Source organism: Marmota flaviventris, chromosome 1, assembly GCF_047511675.1.
Source record: "Marmota flaviventris isolate mMarFla1 chromosome 1, mMarFla1.hap1, whole genome shotgun sequence".
Lineage (NCBI taxonomy): Eukaryota > Metazoa > Chordata > Mammalia > Rodentia > Sciuridae > Marmota > Marmota flaviventris.
In genome coordinates, this window is record NC_092498.1 from 55,225,313 (window position 1) to 55,244,374 (window position 19,062).

At 37.5% G+C, this 19,062-nt stretch overlaps 1 protein-coding gene across 1 annotated transcript in view; it reads left to right on the plus strand.

The window, feature by feature from the left end:
- The window catches only part of Lamb4 (laminin subunit beta 4), a 95,623-nt gene extending 77,411 nt beyond the window's left edge, over window positions 1-18,212 (plus strand). Inside the window, exons 26-33 of the mRNA XM_027926516.2 lie at window positions 270-475; window positions 1,463-1,666; window positions 4,588-4,732; window positions 7,409-7,616; window positions 9,696-9,834; window positions 12,447-12,623; window positions 13,916-14,069; window positions 18,073-18,212. Of these exons, the coding sequence (XP_027782317.2) occupies window positions 270-475; window positions 1,463-1,666; window positions 4,588-4,732; window positions 7,409-7,616; window positions 9,696-9,834; window positions 12,447-12,623; window positions 13,916-14,069; window positions 18,073-18,212 (1,373 nt within the window). The remainder of the gene's footprint in view (window positions 1-269; window positions 476-1,462; window positions 1,667-4,587; window positions 4,733-7,408; window positions 7,617-9,695; window positions 9,835-12,446; window positions 12,624-13,915; window positions 14,070-18,072) is intronic.
- Window positions 18,213-19,062: the final 850 nt, after the last annotated feature.

Consider the following 19,062-nt stretch of genomic DNA (forward strand, 5'->3'; position numbering starts at 1 on the left):
TAGCTCTAAGATGTATCCAGAAAGTAGAGAGTGGAACCAGGACAAATCCATCCCAGTGGACTTTAATGTCAAAGTTGTGTATCTCATGTCCAGATCTATTATACTATGTCTCTTCTTCCCCATTAAAGGCAAAATCAAGCAAGAGGATCTTGAAATTTTGTAGTGAAAGTTTCGACCAAGATAGTAGCCAAACTGTAGAATGATCATAGTGAGAGATGATGCAATTGTTTTTCACAAAATTTAACTTACCTCAATTTGTGTTGATGTAGATTCCTTAGAAAATATCAAGAAGTATTACCGCATATCATCATCTGCTGAAAAGAAAACTAATGAAACTGGTTCCATCATAAATAACTCTGTAAACACCAGGACCAGCTTGCTTACCATTTTAGATACACTGACCTCAAAAGAAAACTTGCCATTGGAAAAGTTAAAGCAGATTAAGATACCAGATATCCAGATATTGAATGAGAAGGTAAATACTCATAACGGTACGTAAAAGTTTTGGTGGATTCTATGTGGTATACAAACTTCTTAATTGTATCTCACTGTCTTTTTTAAAAAATATTTGTTAGTTGTAGATGGATACAATACCTTTATTTTATTTGTTTATTTTTATGTGGTGCTGAGGATCGAACCCAGTGCTTCACGTGTGTTAAGCAAGTGCTTTACCACTGAGCTACAGCCCCAGTCCTCCCTATTTTATAGTTTATTTTTTACTTACTTTTAAATTTAGATTAATAAAAGTGTGAGCAATTCAAATATATAATATATAAATAATATGTAATATATATTTTATCAAACTATATAAATATATTTAATTTTTATTTTTGATTAACTTTTAATCATATTAAAGATTATTGCTTGACTTTATTGTTTTATATTATTTACTATTTCTGAAATGGTATACCGATTGTGGGCATTTACTCCTCTTGCTTTTTGTAAGTAAAAGTTAATACCTATTTTATTTTATTTTTTGGTGCTGGGGATTGAACTGAGAGGCTATTTACCAGTGAGGTACATTCACACTCCTTATTATATTTCTATTTTCAGGACAGGATCTTGCTAACTTTCTGAGTCTGGTCTCAAACTTGGAATCCTCTTACCTTACCCTCCCAAACTGCTAGGATTATATACATGCACCACTGTGCCCAGCTAAATTAATACACATTTTAAAAGAATAAAAATTAAATTAACATGGAGACCCTAAAATCTAACCATTTTTCCCCTAAACTATAAATACAAAAATGACATATTGGCACAATACTGAGAAATAATTTAGGTAGTTATTCAGTTACCTAGTTACCTAGGAAACATTCAATAGGTCACCCCCATTTACCAAGCTTGAATAACTGTTGAAGAAATTCACATGAATAAAGCAATGCCTTACTTCAAAGAGTTCAGTGGTGTTAGAAAATCTGCTAACAAGTTGTCTTTTAACATAAATCATTTCTCCTGTGAGGTGTGTGGAGAACCTGGGAACTTGTCATGTGATCTCTCACCCTGTGGGGGAGCTCTCTGCAGGGACTCTGAGGGACACAGGCGGTGTGGTGGTCCCAACTGTCATGACTCTCTGACCCTCTCAAGCAATGCCCTCCAAAAAGCCCAGGATGCAGAATCTGTGGTTCAAAATTTGAACAACCAGTCTCAAGTGTTGAAGAATCAGGTAAATAATCTCTTCTCTTGCTTGATTTTAAAATTGTAGCAATAAAGAAAACGTAAAAATTTTGAAGTGCCATTTAACTTCCAAGTGAGAGAAGATAGATTCTACATATTGGGTGTTCTAGTGACTGAAACAATAGGTATTCTATTATTAAAATATAGATATGGATATGAATGTAGATTTTAAAGTGTGAATATTGAGAGTGGGGGTGAGTGTGTGTGTGTGTGTGTGTGTGTGTGTGTGTTAAAGAAAGGAGAAAAGAAAAAACTCAAGGGGTATTTCTGTGGGTCATAGACTTGTGTGGACTTGTTTTGTTTTTTTTTTTATAGAAAACACTACATAGAAATGTAGCCTTAAAGTTTTAAAAATTATAGCTCTCTCAAAGCAAAGAATAATTTTTCAAAAATTCAAAGGTTTATTTAAAATTCTACTAAGTACATAAATTTCCATATTGGTTTAATGTTAGAAAATATTTTAATAGGAATACACCCTAAGGCTTTGATCTCCTTCCTATGTTGGTAGACATGATAAAGTTAATTTAAAGTTATTATGGTCATCTCTGTTTATTTTTCTGCTCATATTTATAATAAGTATCATATTTAAGCACCTAGCTCATCATTATCATTATCATTGTTGCCGTTGTCATTGTCATAAACTCTTTCTTCTTTTCTGATGTTGGGGATAAAACCAAGCTCTCAGACATGCTATGCAAGTGTTCCCCATTGAGCTGCATCCCTAGTCCTTTAAATTTTTTTCGAGATGCACTGAATTCTTTGGTTTTGAAAATAACAATGATGCAACTTGTATTTTGACTATGCACATAGAACCTTTGATGAAGAAGAAAAAAAATTTAAGGACTGGAATTTTTAAAATCAATATGGGTTGAATATTGGGTTAATCAGCATTCTGTTGATTAGAAAAGCCAACTCCCAAACAAACAAACAAAAAAAAGAAATGCATGTAAGGACCTCTAGGTCTCAGAATTAAGAGAAATATAAAGGGCCAAGCTTGGGATTTGGGTGAGAACCACAGCCAAGAAAAACACATACACATCCCTTACATCCTTGTCCACTTGCTTACAGAGTCCAAGTTCTGGAGCAAGTATCTGATGAGCCAAGCTGGAGAATATCCTACATGTACTAAATGATGAACAATTCTATATACATGGCCACAATTTTGTATTGTTACATAGTTTTTCACTTTTTTTTAAGAGAGAGAGATAGAGAGAGAGAGAGAGAATTTTTTAAAATATTTATTTTCTTAGTTCTTCGGCAGACACATCTTTGTATGTGGTGCTGAGGATCGAACCCAGGCCGCACGCATGCCAGGCGAGCGCACTACCGCTTGAGCCATATCCCCAGCCCTAGTTTTTCACTTTTATGTAGTTCCCCATTGTTTTCATAAATATTCACTGTTATATACAAATATGCCAACATGTGCCAGACATTGATTTAGAAGTTGGGAATACAGCAGCAGTCATAACTGCAAATCCTGGTCTTAAGTCCCAGTAGTTAAATAGAATTGTTTTATGTAATTTTAAACTATTATATTGGTCCTTCTTCAAAAAAAAAAAAAAAAGACACCATTGAATTGAACCTTGATTGTGGCTTGATTTTATCTTTAAGTTAATAATAGTGTTAGACTATCAGTGATAAAAGATAAACCCTGAAGTCTGTATTGGGAGAGTCTGGGTTAATCAGCACATAAATGGGAAGCTAGATAAGGGTGAGAGAGGGATGTTGATAGAATAGGGTACTATTTTCTATTGTGAGAGAATTCTCAGAAATCAATTGTGACAGAAGATGGATTACAGAGAGATGTTTTAAGAGTGAAGTAATTTAGCAATCTCTTTCTGAATATGGTATCAACTAATCTACTCTGAGATTTCATCTGTATCACTTGGTACTTTCCTGTCTAGAATATTTATTTCTGGAATCCTCATTTTACTGCTATCCATACCCATTCAAATAGATAGAAACCTATTTTAAAGTTAAGAAAATTCTAGAGAATTAAGATACACACATTTCATCATGTAAATACTTCTCTTTTGTTTTATCACTTGCTAATGACCAAAACACAAATGCTTTTTCACAAAATCTATATGGCTCAAATTAGGGAGGTTCCTTTTGTAGAGAAATAAAGGAAGGTATTTCCTCCCTAATTATGTTTGATCCTAATTGGCCCTATTTCTGTCACAATTAATTTATTCACTAAAGCTCAGCTTGTTGGCAATATTGTTCTATTGCTTTCTGCTTTTCTCCTCCCTCTCTCTAATTTGTTGGAATCCTAAGAAAAAGCCCATGACCTTTCTCAAATCACAATTAAGAATTTGCACTTCTGGTTGCTATCGGCTCCATCATTCCTCCACCAAGCACACAGTGTTTGGAATTTATCTTTGTAGCCCACTCTCAGGTCAAGCTCATTTATTAGGAGAAGGAATGCTTTCTAGTTAGCTTTCAGAGAAAGTGCATTACTTGAAGTGGAGGAATGTTTAGAAGAGTAACTATTTTAACTTATATAAAAGAAAACATTTTCAACTTGTTAAACATGGTGGCCACTGCAGGCAGGGAGTGCTGGTGAGTCCTGTGCAAGTTGTTGGTATTGGAAGATGCAAAAACATCTCATTAAAACAGAACTCATATTTTAGATTGATATTAAGAAAATGTATTAGTGCTAGGTTGATAAGGTTTTCAAATAACATTTTGATCACTGACAATGTTATAAAAGGCAAATTCATGCTACTGTGAAAACACGATAATGAAAGAGATACAAATCACCAATTGAAAGAGTCCTTTAAAATGAATTCATAGTTTAAGTATCTAGACTTCTATTTGGTTTTTAGTGACAGCTAAGTAATTAAATATCACAGAATGTGCTTAGTTTTTTCATACATTACTCATGGTTGTTTTGTTTTCTTATTCCAGATCAAAAATATAAGTAAACTGGCAGAAGTCTCCAAAAACAATGTCTTGCAGCTAAATGAGAAACTGGCAAATATGAAAAACCAAAGTGAATTCGAGGAAGAAAAACTGAATCTTTTAATCAAAAAAGTGAAGAACTTTTTATTAGGTAATATGTTTTCAACATGAGAATAATTTTTGTTTCTTCCTCTTTTAAAAATTCACACTCAAGGGCTGGGGCTGTGGCTCAGCCGTAGAGCGCTCGCCTAGCACATGTGAGGCCCTGGGTTCAATCCTCAGCACCACATATAAATAAACAAAATAAAGGTATTGTATCTACCTACAACCAAAAAAAAATTTTTTTTAAATATTCATACTCAAGAATTATAACCAATTTCAAATTACATTAATCAGAAATGACATTCCTAAATCAGAAAGATTATGTACTGCTTGGTTCTAAATTTGTTAACAAGAATAATCTCAAAATATTAACTCTGTGCCAAAAAATTATAGCTTTCTGTATAAGATTAATTTAGTAATAAATCCTAGAATTTACTATGAGACACATTTCGAGCTTTTGGGCTTTATTTTGAGACAGGGACTCACTGAGTTGCTCAGGGCCTCACTAAGTTGCTGAGGCTGGCTTTGAACTTTCTATCCTCCTGCCTCACCCTCCAGAGCCAGTGGGATTATAAGGTGTGCGCCTCTGTGCCGGGTTGTCATATACTGTTTCCTTTTTATTTTATTTTATTTGTTCTTTTTAGATATACATGACAGTAGAGTGTATTTTGGCATATTGTACACACATGGAGTGTAACTTATCCTAATTAGGATCCTGTTCTTGTGGTTATACATAATGTGGAGTTACCCTGGTTGTGTATTCAAATACAAGGCTAGGAAAACTCTGTCTGATTAATTCTACTATCCTTCCTATTCCCCTCTCCATTTCCTTCCCTTCATTTCCCTTTGTCTATTCCAATGACTTTTTTCTTCCCCTCCCCACCTTCCCTTGTTGTGTGTTAACATCCACATATCAGAGAGAACATTCAGTCTTTGTTTTTCAGGGGACTGGCTTATTTCACTTAGCATGATGGTCTCCAGTTCCATCTAATTGCCAGCAAATGTCATAATTTCATTCTTCTTTTGATTGTGTATATGTACCATTTTCTTTATCCATACATCTGTTGAAGGTTGGTTCCGTAGCTAGGCTATTATTGAATTGAGCTGACCAATCAATAAATGAGCAAAGGAACTGAACAGACACTTCACAGAAGAAATATAAATGGTCAAAAAGTACATGAAAAGGGGCTGGGATTGTGGCTCAGTGGTAGAGCGCTCGCTTAGCAGGGGTGGGACCCGGGTTCGATCCTCAGCACCACATAAAAATAAAGGCATTGTGTTGTGTCCATCTACACCAAAAAAATAAATATATTTGAAAAAAAAAAGTACATGCAAAAAGGTTCAACACTATTCTAATCTAATAGCAATTAGAGAAATGCAAATTAAAACTGCACTGAGTCTCATCAGAATGGCAATTATCAGTAATACAAGTAACAATAAATGTTGGCGAGGATGTGGGGGAAAAGGTTCATTCATACATTGCTGGTGGGACTGCAAACTGGTGAAGCCACTTTGGAAAACAGCGTGGAGATTCCTTAGAAAACTTGGCATGGAACCACCATTTGACCTAATTATCCCACTCCTTGTTCTATACACAAAGGACTTAAAACCAGCATACTACAGTGATGCAGCCACATCAATGTTTATAGCAGTTCAATTCACAATAGCCAAACTATGGAACCAGCCTAGGTGCCCTTCAATACATCACTGTTTCTTGTACCACCCTGAGCTTTGGCTTCTGCAAGTCACTCAGCTTAGGATGCCTCTACCCTCCCCACACCCTACAGTCTCTACTAGTTTAACCTGCATCCCCCAAGGCCCAGTTAGAAGTCTTTCCTGAAGTATTTTTCTCCTTCCTCTGAATCCACAGCATTTCGTCTCATAGTCACCATTTCTGCTCTATGATCAATATTTGCATACACTGGACATCTATATCCCCTCTTGTCCATAAAGCTTTGAGGATAAGACCTGTGTCTAAACCATCTCTAGTTTTCTCTGCAGGACTCAGCATTGTGCCTTGTGTGTAATGGGTGGTCAGTCAGGAGCTGGAGAGTGACAAATGCTTGTGACATCACACCCTACCTGCCATCTTCCACTTTAGTTCTTAAAGGAGACCAGTTTCACTTTTCTGACAAGCAAGGAATGGGTGTGTTTAAAAGTTTCTTTGCAATGTGCTGTTCACATGGTACTCCACTCTGTATTGGCACATTGCCTTCCAAAACAAAATTTTGAACAATAGCATCAGGAATAGCTGCCCAATTATATAGATGAGCAAAAAATTGTGAGCCTTCTTATGGTCATGGAGGACCGGAATCGAGTTGTGTTGACTTCATACCCAACCTCACTCCTCTCTTATTCACTGTGTTTAAATTTTAATGGCAGGCATTTAAACATTTGTACTGCTTTTGAATCTGCACTTACAATAAAGAATTCTTAGGAAGATATTTTGGAGCATATGCACAGTGTTCCAAGTCTTTCGTTTTCCATTTTTCTGACACGCATTTACTCAGTAAGTATTCAGCACTACAGAAGCAGCATTTCTGCAGGGGCAAGAAAAGGTTGAGGATGAAGAGCATCTATGGGACATATGCAATCTAGTCCTTGTATTCTAGGAACACATTATCAAATGCCAGGGCATTTGACTTGAGTTCATTGTGTTTCTGTGTAGTAGATACAGAGTTTGCTAAGGGAACATGATTAGCTAAAATCCATCTTCTTATTTAAGAGGAAAACGTGCCTCCAGAAGACATAGAGAAGGTTGCAAATCGTGTGCTTGACATCCACCTACCAATAACATCACAAAATCTAACCCATGAATTTGACAAAGTACAGAAACTTATGCAACTTGGTGAGGACTACAGGACAGAAAAGAACAAGCTTAAAAAAGCAGCACATGGAGCCCAAAAGCTTTTGGTGAAGGCCAAAGCAGCTGAGTAAGTGCAGTATTAATATTCTCATCTTGCTTTAACAGACCATCTGCTAAAAGGTCATCTGAAAAAATGTTTGCTCAGGAGCTATAAAGTGCAATGAAATTACCCTCTGATAGATCCATGTCCAATAAAAGGCTAAGCTCTTTTTGGAGGTGCCCCAGGAAGCTGGGCATTTGGGAGGCAGTGGGCAGGGATGCTTGCTTTCTGTTTTGCTAAAACTCTAAATACCCTACCAGTGGTCAAAGCCTCTTAATACCCATGCATACCAATAAATTCCACAAATTAAATGCTGATATTTTAACAGGTCGTTGAAATATGGTGTCTTTTTCCCTTCTTTGTCCATTTGTAATTTTAGGATTGTTATAATAAGCACTACTTTGGAATTCTCAATTTTAAAAAAAAGACTATAGTAAAAATTTATGGTGGTGGAGGACAGAATAAATGGAAATTATGCCCCAGGAATAATACAGGAGTAAAATGGAATCTATGGTATACAGGATTAACTAACTCCTTTAGAATTTGCCAAGCAAAAAGGCATCAGAAAGATATTTTTATGAGCGTGGAGTGATGTGGGTCAGGTCACATCATCAGTTGGATGGTAACGTGAACATCCAGCACCATTTTTGGATGCTCATCAGGGCTGAGACCTGGACTACCTTCACTGCCTCATCACCCTCTTAAACAAATGAAGGGTTCCACATCTGCAAGTTCAACTCCTTCCCAATTTGTTTGTTTGGTACCAGGGATTGAACCCAGAGGTGTTTAACCACTGAGCCACATTCCCAACTCTTTTAATATTTTGTTTAGAGACAGGGTCTTGCTAAGTTGCTTAGGGCCTCACTAAGTTGCTGAGACTGGATTTGAACTCATGATCCTCCTGCTTCAGCCTCTTAAGCCGCCGGGATTACAAGCATGCACCACAGTGCCCGGCCCCTTCTGGTTTTAATATTTAAAATCAGGAAGCTTAAGTAAGTACAATATGATTACATAGCTATTAAAAATGATGTTGATTAAAAAAATTTTTTAATAATACGAAGAGATTTTGTCAGTGTGATGGTAATGCTTTTTAAATTAAGCAACTGAATTGCACAGGGAAGAGGAATTCAATCATGAAAAGAAAAAAAAAATTCTAGGACAAAATACTCAAATATGCCCGCATCTTTCAAGGTGGTAGAATTACTGGAATTTTTCTCTTTTTTACTTCCTTAAGTAATGTCTGAAGTTGTACATTGAAAATATAAAAAAAGAATATGGAAAAAAACATATACATATACGTAGGCAGTGCTCTGGGTATTTTACAGAAGTGAGATAATGCAGGTGGGGAGTTTATGTTGGGAGGAGGGAGGATTCCCAAAGTTTGGAAAGGAAAAGAAATTCCCACTGGGAGTAGGGATGGTTGGATGGGGCAGGGGATATTTTGCAGTTTGGATAATTGTTCTTTGGACACAAACACTTCTAAGGATGCGTCTCCAAAGTTCTTTCAAATATTTCAGTCACTTAGTACATTCTGTTCAAGGTAGTTTTGAGCCTGTAGATCTCAGTATCTGGTGAATGTTGACAAAGGTGAGCTCCTTTCTGTAAAATAGTCTGTATCACTTGGAATGCTTGTGATTTTAACCTCTGACTGGGCCCCTGGGTAGCTGGAATGTCAGCAAAGCTTAAATAACCCTGAATAAACACAGCCTGAAATGCAGGGTCGTTGGTCCTCTCTTGCTGTCTGTGGGGCCTCTTGACTTGCCTGCCCAACTCCAGCAAGGACCTAAGAGGGCAGCGTCCCTGCAATTGAGAAATCAGAGAGCTGGAACTGACTGATAGTAGTTTCTTTGTGCAAAGAAATCTGTTTTTACCAGGTGTAGGTGTGTGTGTGTGTGTGTGTGTGTGTGTGTGTGTTTTATTGGCATTTAAATATTCCTATTTCTCAAAATAAAGACTTCATTACTTTGCCCTGCTTAAGAGGAATTGAAATTCACTTTCAAAAGAATTCAGTAAAGGTTTTTGACTGAGTTGAGTGAACTCTCAAGGTGAAGTAAAGCAAGAATTGCGTGTATTTATCTAATCTGATATGCTAATATCTTACCTTAGGAAAGCAGCAGCTGTCTTGTTAAACCTTGACAAAACATTGAATAAGTTGCAACAAGCTCAAATCACTCAAGGACAGGCAAACTCTACTATTACTCAGCTGGCTGCCAAGATAACAAAAATAAAAAAGAATGTACTGCAGGTAATTATCCACCTTTTTTGAACCTAACTTGAAATAAATGATAAGGATGGAAACAGTTTTTACGTAAATCAACGTCACACTTGCCTTACTTATCTGATCGGATTATTACAAAGATAAATGAAGATTTGAGTGGGGTTAAGTATTAAACTAAAGTTCTACATTGATATAGTACTGTTACATTAATGTTGACATGATTATGCATTTAATTTATGTTTTACTGAGCCCTCCAACATCATTTCAGTTAGTTGTAACCAGTTCTGGGGAATGAGGCAAGTGCTATCACCAATTTGTAACTGAGGAAACTAAGACTCAGGGAGGCTATGTGATTGTGTCAGGTCACACAGGTAATTAACAGTAGGTTTGAGGCCAGAACCCATGAAAAGGAACAGACTTGTAAAAGCTCACAAATCAAAAAAAGGAAGAGTTAAGTGTTGCAAGATTTTTTGTAACTAGTATGATCTTCCATCAGAGTGTTCAAGAACCAAACAGATATCTCACCTAAATAAATGTGTTCCATCCAGAGTTGGTTGGGAGTAGGCCACGGTTTACCCCCTGTGATGGTGAGCCTGGCAGATGGAAGACAGAGCAGGACCCAGTCCATGGTGAGAAAGCTCTGCCTGCAGGGTTCCGTCCTCTGTTATATATATCCCCTTCCTCCAGGCTTGAGAGTGACTCAGTCTCCATTATTGAGTTGTATCTTGTAGATCTACTACATGCATCCTGAGAAGAGAATCAAAAAGCAACAGAGGTAACACACCAGAAAATAAATAGGAGGGGGTTGCATACACAGTGTAGCAAAAAAGGGAGGTCCCTAGGTTCTCCCTTTCTAGATACATGCTCTAGAATAGGAATTGGTACGATCCAGCCATGGCCATGTTGTCTATGGCTGCTTTTACACCACAAGGGCTCAGAGTTGAATAGTTAGAACAGAGAATTATGAACCACAAAGAGTAAAACATTTACGATCTGTCCCTTTACAGAAAACGTGTGTATATTCCAGCTCCAGAAAAAATTCCCACATATGCCCAAGGACACAGGAAGGGATTTCATACTAAAAATATGGTAGACCAATACCCTAAGGAGCCCTCCTAGTAAAAAAAAAAAAAAAAAAGTTAGATAGGATACTTAAAATTTTTAAATGTATAGCAGCTATATTAGGAAAGAAAAAAAAAGCCCTGAGAATCCTCAGAGGCCAATGAATGCAGAGAGCTAATCAAATACTAACCTGACAGCAGGCTCAGGGTATCTGTCAATCCTTGGTGTGTTATAGCTTTGGGGTTTGATGGTTGCCATGCATAATAGACAAAACAAAGCTCATGCAAGGAGGTAACAAGACCCCTGCATAGAGCAGGGACACAGAAAGACAAAACCCTTAGTGAAATATTAAATTACTACACACACACACACACACACACACACACACACACACCAGCCAATAAAGAAACTTGCCTCTGAATAGAGGAGTAACCACACAGGTTGGCTCTCATATGAGTTTGGGATTAAAATCTACATTATCCAAGCTAGGACTGTCATTAAAAATGGTCCTGATCATACATGAATACATGACCAGTATAATTCCACATCATATACAACCACAAGAATAGGAAGTTATATTCCATGATGTATAACATGTCAAAATACACTCTACTGTCATGTATAGATAAAAAGAACAAATAAAAATAAATGGTCCTGAGTTCATAACGCCCCCCTCCCCATGGCAAACAAAAATTCCCTTTGAAAGAATGACCTTAAAGCCAAGCCTCCAGGATTTCTTCCCAAACATATAAAGAAACAAATTGCCTTAAACAGGAGTCATCTGAAACAATAAATAACAGAATCAGAATGCAAGGTACTGTGGATGTTACTGTTACTGAATATAAAGTACAAAATAAGATTTAGAAAACCAAAGAAGCCATGGGTATGATCCGTGAACAAAAGATTCTGAAAAATAAATAGGACTTCTAGATGTGACAAATACAGTCACTGACATAGGACACAAGTATAAAATGTTCACTGTTGTCTGTAAGGGGAAAAAAGTAGATACCACCAGCACCTGCTGGATATATTTTTATATCCTCAAACGACGCAGTAAATGTGTAAAATGATGAATGAATTAGAGACAGATTAATGAACTTAAACAACCTGCAAAAGCATAATTTTGAATTTAAATACTCAAGTTGCAGAAATGTATGATATGTTTGCCTACGGTTAAAACATTTTAGAAAGATTACATATATTGCTAGGAATACTGTGTAGGATGTGACATAAAGCCCATGGGAATAGTGGAATGGCAAAGATTAGATTGAGGCTGGAGAGTGCCTTTGGGGGAGAAAGGATGTAGACTGGGAACAGGACAGTGGGCTCTGCCTCAAAGTCAGGGATTTATTCCTAAACCGACTGGTGGATCCATGGATATTTGTCATATTTTTTCCAACTCCTTAGTACATCTAAAATGTTTCATTGTAACTTTTCTAAAATAAATGCAACAGAAGAGGTGAAGGCTCTGTTTTTCTTTCTACCTAGTTTAATGTTTTTTAAGGGGTTAATATAATTTGTTTTCTTGTTTGCTTAATAAAGAGACTTGTCCTTTCTGGTCTTTAAATCAACAACAGGCTGAAAATAAAGCCAAGGAAATGAAGAATAAGCAGCTGGACTTAGCAAAGCAGCTGTCAGAGCAGGAGGATGGATTCTCCCTGCTGTGGACCAAGTGGCAAAGGAACCAAGAACAAGCGGGCAGGGCAAGAGTGCAGGCTGAATCCGCCCGTCGTCATGCTGGGGGTGCTGAGAAGGTCATTAGTCCCACCCCTGCCACCAAAAGCAGACAAACAGTGCCTTTTCGAAGGATAATCCCTTAATCCCAGACTTTTGTGCCATTTCTCAGCATTTCCTTTAATGCTCTTCCATACTCAGTGGTACACATTTTTAGGGATCCTGATTCCCAAAGGATCTTGTGCAGTGGAGGGCTTTCCCTATAGAAGACAGAAGCCCCTGACCAAATCTTGGTGTATTTTCTCCCTATCTGCCCATACAAGTATTCTCAGCGATGTCTTATCAAATAGTCTGTAAATCAAAATGTTCCTGAACCTTCATATTCTCAGTTTATGTCATTCAGGGGTTAAGTGCCCCTGAGTTCAATTCCCAGTACAAAAAGAAAACGAAAAGAAAGAGAAAGAAAACAGTAAATGAAAGTCATCTCCAAAAAGAACAGATCAAGTTACAAACATTAGATTTGGGTTAATTAGATGGTTGTGGAGAGTGGCCCATTAATTTAGGCTGCTGAAAGAACCTATCAACTCATTCTCTTGCAGGAAATCTTTGGTTGGTTGCGTTAATACAGTTGCTTAAACAAAAGAAAAATGTTAGTGTGTTTACAAATTGCTTATTCCTTTGCTTTTAATTCCTAATGTGCTGAGTAAAATTTCCACCAACTTGGGAGACCATTTTCTGTAGAGCAGATGTTGAGAAAGGGGCTTCCTGTTTACCTGTATCCCACATCAATACTCCATGGCTGGTTCTGGTCTTTAGCTACTTAACTTTCTAGATGGTCAACCAGACTCTCACCCCAAAGATTTTCATCCTAATTCCAGGAGAGTTCTTCATACTAACATTTCTTCCTTTCCTACCTCCTTGCTACCTCCTGTTACCTTCATTGCACCAAATAATTATCCTTACTGCCTCTAAATCCTCATTACTCTGTTCTTCATCTTGAAGATGTTTAACTGTTCAACCATCTGAACAAGAGTCTTGTTGAGGAGTCTTGTCAATTAGATTATTTCTGTATTTTCCATCCTTAAAATAATATAGGACAAATAGTGTCTCACAGTTGCCTTAACATGCAATAATGACTGATGATATTTCATAGCAAAGAAGTTTCTTTTTAATTAATTGACACTAAGGATATTTTTCAACCTAAAAAAAAGCAAAAATGCAAATACAATCCCCATGGAAATATCAGGGTGACTCTGGAACATTGACTGGATTATGATTTCCTTGATACTCCTTGTGTGAAGGGCATTAGGAGAATCCTGCATATGTAGATGCTTTATGGGTGCTTTCTGATGGGAGTGTGGCTCTGTTACAGGAGTTTCTGGAGCTGAAAAAACAGTACACCCTTCTTCAACATGAGAGAAGGGCTTCAGGACTGACAAAGGAAACAATCGGAAGAGTCAAACAGCTAAAAGATGCCGCCGAGAAATTGGCTGGGGATACAGAGGACAAGATGAAAAGAATAACAGGTATCTATTTGTACCCACCCCACCAGTAGGGCAATGACATCCTAATATTCTTCCTCATAGAATTTATGCCAATTCCAATTTATCAATTAACCCAATTTAACTACATGTAAATCTGCCAAGCAGGGTGAAGTAGGAATTGGTCTTATGTTTCTAGAATAGAAAAGTAACAAGTTTTGCACATGGATTTACATACAAGGGTGGATGCTGGGCATCAGCCTTGCATTAATCAGAACAAACTGAGATTCCCTTTGGTCACCTTGAAAGGTTATAACTCAGTGTTCTCAACTAGCGGTGAGATGTCTGAAGAAAGTTTTGCTTGTGAGGTCAGGGATGTTGCTCAAGAAGGCATAAGACACCTTCCCCAAAACAACTAAGCTCCCCCAAATTTTAGCAGTGGCGAGGTTGATAGCCCCCTAACCTAAGTGGCTGATTTTTCCTCTCATGACTCTAGTGCACTAGGTCATCCAGCATAGATCAGCAATCCAAAAGGAATCCAAAAAGAATCTTGATTAAAATGAAAACTCTGATGCACACAAAGTATAGTAAACATAAAATATGTCCAATCAGAAAGTAAATTAGAATCTTCTTTTCCACGACTGATGTTCATGACTTCTCTGGGCAGTCATGTCCTCAACTACCTCTAGTCAAGAATTGCCAAGTGATGAGTTGCATAGTTTTACTTGTGATCATATTTATTGTCTCCCAGAAACTTAAAACTAATTATATTCTTTTATAATATGAATAACTCTTAAAATACTAAACCAGACAAGACTCCTTGCTTTATATGCTTCTTTATTATAAAATGAGACTTTGGCCTCACAACAACTGGTGTCATCACTCTATGACATTAAAAACAAAACAAAACAAAACAACCTGCAACGTGAGTCTGTGCCTAAGTCAGGAAAAAGACACACCAAACTCTGGGGAGACAGTAGGGTAAAGAAGAAACCACTAGTTTTAAAAATTTATATAATTGTCTTAAAAAGCAGTCTTGTGGGTAATTTTTATTTTATTTTTCAACATTTTCCAGAAAAAAAATTATATTTAAAGGAAATCCTAGGAAAAACTCAGAAAGTCATAGAGATTTTTTTTACCTTACGTGCTATACCCAGTACCATGAAAACTAGTTTCCATTATTCTCAGACCTTGGTCCATATTATTAGAACAAAAACATAGGAAGACTATTTCTGTCCTGTATTTTATGTTAGAGTCCAAATTGTTCCCACTTATCCACATTAACTGAAATTGACAGTTAATGCAATTGGATTGGAAGAGAAGTTTAGATTAGAAGACTTCTCAGAGTCTAAAATAAGCATTGTGCTTCATTTTCTCTTTTCATTTAGGGCTATTTTTACCACTCAACAAGATAGAAAAATAAGACATTGGTTTGGCTATCTGCCCTACTCTGCCGCTTGAGAAGGGGCAGAACATCTATTAGGGAGATATGCCCATGGGATCCCAGAGAGAACCTTTGGCAGCATCAAAGTTGAGTGGCCAGGCATCATGGTGCACACCTGTAATCTCAGCAGCTTGGGAGGCCGAGGCAGGAGGATCACAAGTTCGAGGTCAGCCTTGGCAACTTAGAGAGATCAACTTAAAATAAAAAATAAAAAGGATGGGAGTTAAGTGCCCCTGGGTTAAATTCCAGGAAGGAAGGAAGGAAGGAAGGAATGAAGGAAGGAAGGAAGGAAGGAAGGAAGGAAGGAGGGAGGGAGGGAGGGAGGGAGGGAGGGAGGAAGGGAGGAAGGAAGGAAGGAGACTTAAGAGTGGTGATAGACCCCAGTCTGCAGCCAGGGTCCCTCACAAAACTTTATGTCAAGGTTCCCCAAGGAAAAGAAAGCATATTTGGCCACAATTCTAGATAATGTATTTACAAGTAATGTCATCTCAGTTACATATTCCCTGTATAACAAACCACCCCAAAATTTGATGGCTTGAAAGCAACAACTCTCCCCTTGCTCTGGATTGCTAGGGAGGGTCCTCTGCCAGTCCCAACTGGATTGCTCAAGTAGCTACACTGATGGGCCAGCTGGGGACTAGGCATGGCAGATGTGTAAGGGGCTCTCTCCCCTTGGTCTGAATCCCAGGTTGCTTCACTGCACAGATGTTTCAGAGTCCCATGAGAGTGAGAACTGAAGATACAAGGTTCCTGAGCTCCTGCAACATCATCTCTTCTCATTTCTGCTGGTCAAACAACTTGTAAAGCCAGCTCAATTTCAAGGGTGTGGAAGAGTGAGTGACTAGCAGCAATGAGAAGTCATTAGCATCCCTAGGCCTGAAGGGGCAGGGGAAGCAGGAGTGTTGCCAGAGCCCTGCAAACACTGGAGGGTTAGGGAGAGATACCCACCAGATACTCTCAGCACTGGAGCTGAGAGACAGAAAAGCTGCCAGAACCCGGCTATTGGCCAGCGATGGAGACCAATGGCTTATCCCTCCCTCTGGTCACTTGCCAGCACATTCCATTGGCCAAGTGTGAATGAAAGCCAGAGTTCAAGGGAGCCAAGTGACATCATCCACGGAGGTTAGCTTTCCAGGATACAGAACAGGATGGAGAACAGACCTGATGGGGAAATGTGAGGTAGACAGCTCAACCTTATTAACTTAGCTGATAGAAACACAGGGGTCTTTTTTTTTTTTAGTGTAAATATAATATTGAATCCCCTTTTCTTTCCAAATGACCTTTATTTGCAAGTTTCCTGCCTCTCATCACCTTCCAAAGAAACTCTTCAGTCTTGGAATCGTTGTGACTGCTAAAATGTTAGAATCTGACTGTCCATCTTCATTGAGCTCCCCCCATTGGTTTTCATTTTATTTCCTCAGGACAAGAGAATACATACCTGCTTAGCTTCCTAAAGTGGGCTTTCAAGTGCTTACAAAGAGCTAAGTAACGTGCCCTGAATCTTCTTTTCTCCATATGAGTTAACATCACCAGTTAACTCAATTTTTGTTGAGAGGACAGTTTCAAATGTCTTCAGCAATCTGGCTCTTTCTTCTCCACACATGCCAATGTGAAAATTACCTCAAACCAATCCAGTATTCTGGTGTGGTCTGACGAAGTAACGTGAGACATTTTCTTTCCTTCTTCTACCTAAGGTCAGAGTCTTTTCCAAAAGGCCACATCTTGCTTTTAAATGTCTCTCTCTACAGATCTTCTATTCACTGCTGTGGGTTCCATATTAAAGTTTACTAGAATTACCAACTACTTATTGAATAAAGAATGAATAAATGAATGCATAGATAGGTGGACAGAAGGATCAACCCATAGATAGGTGGACACAAGGATCAACCCATAAAGCCATGAATTGGTAGAGGAATAAGTGTGAGGTTAAGCAAGTCACTTTGCTTTATAGTTCAGGGACTTCAGTGTCATCAGAGAAGAAAGATGAAAAAATAAAAATGTCAGTTTGTTTTCTGAAAATTGGAAAACTCTAAAACAAAGAACATATGTTTCTAAATGAAGTTAAAGTAATAAGAACAAATCTTTGGAAATACAGCACTTCACTAAATCTAATCAAGGAAGTTGTTATGTATGTTTTTGTTTCTAATGATTTTTTTTTTTGGACCAGGGATTGAACCCAAGAGTTCAATTAACCCCTGAGTCACATTCCTGGTCCTTTTAAATTTTTTGAGACAGGGTCTCACTAAGTTGCTTAGGGCCTCATTTCTAATGAATTCTAACCAGCTACAGCCTTACATTTTTTTTAAAAAAATGCTTTTAGGTATAAAATTTTTAGATAAAAAGATGAATTTTTTTCTGATATATGTGAAAACTTTGAGAAGACCTATGGAAAGAGATGTTTCATTCATTGGATCAAAGCATAAACTAAAAATATCTTGAAGAGACACACAACAAGGTCATTGTTCTGTCATGTGTAACTAATTAAAACAAATTTAAAAATTAAAAAAAAAGAGAGACACACAAATCGCTGTTTGGTATAATATGGATATCTAGGAGGAATCTACCAAATGGGCATATGTCGTTTATTTTATTTTCTTCTTTCAGATTTAGAGAAGAAGATCCAAGATTTGAATCTAAGTAGACAAGAAAAAGCTGATCAACTGAAACAATTAGAAGAGCAAGTTGTTGCCATTAAAAATGAAATTGTTGAGCAGGAAAATAAATACGCCACCTGCTATAGTTAGGCAGAGTTAAGGCCCAAAAGATTGTGCCTGTGTTTCTGGCTTCTGGTGCACAAACTTGCATCAGTGTACTGAATTTGTGAGACACAAAGGTCAGCCTCTCCTGCCTCCCTTCCCTATATCCTCTTCTCACTAGAGATCTGCTCCATGTAGCTGGAGGGAGGAACTGGGCCAGAGAGAGGCCACTTGGATGCCACTTCACCGCAGAAAGATGGAAGAAAAGATATAGTATCCGCTTTCAGAGACCTTTCCTCTTCCTTTCTTTTCTCTTTCAGAACTCGAAAGTAGTTGGTACATAAGATAAGTAAAAATTTAAATAAGTACTTACTAAAAATCATTTCAAACTGGGCATGGTAGTGCATGCCTGTAATCCCAGCAACTCGGGAGGCTGAAATAGGAGGATCGCAAGTTCAAAACCAGCCTCAGCAACTTACAATGGCCCTAAGCAACTTAGCAAGATCCTGTCTCAAAATAAAAAATAGAAAGGGCTGGGATGTGTTTCAGTAGTTAAATGCCCCTGGGTTCAATCCCCAGTGCCAAAAAAAAATTAAAACAAAAATCATTTCAGTCAAATGAATTTAAACATTAAATAAAGATACTAGGAAGGAATGCAGACGTGTATTCTAGATTGTCCTTTTTTATTTATTTGTATTTGCTTTATTTGTAAAACTATTATTCTCTTTTGAATAAAATGCACACAATTCTAAATGTAATTTGCAGTTACAGCCACTTTCCTACAGACTCATTCTCTCACCCAAAGGATTCTGTTTCCCCCAAATGACATTGGAACAATATTCAAAAAGATAAATATTGAACTACTTTTCACAATTTGTGGGTATTTTGTTGTAAAAAA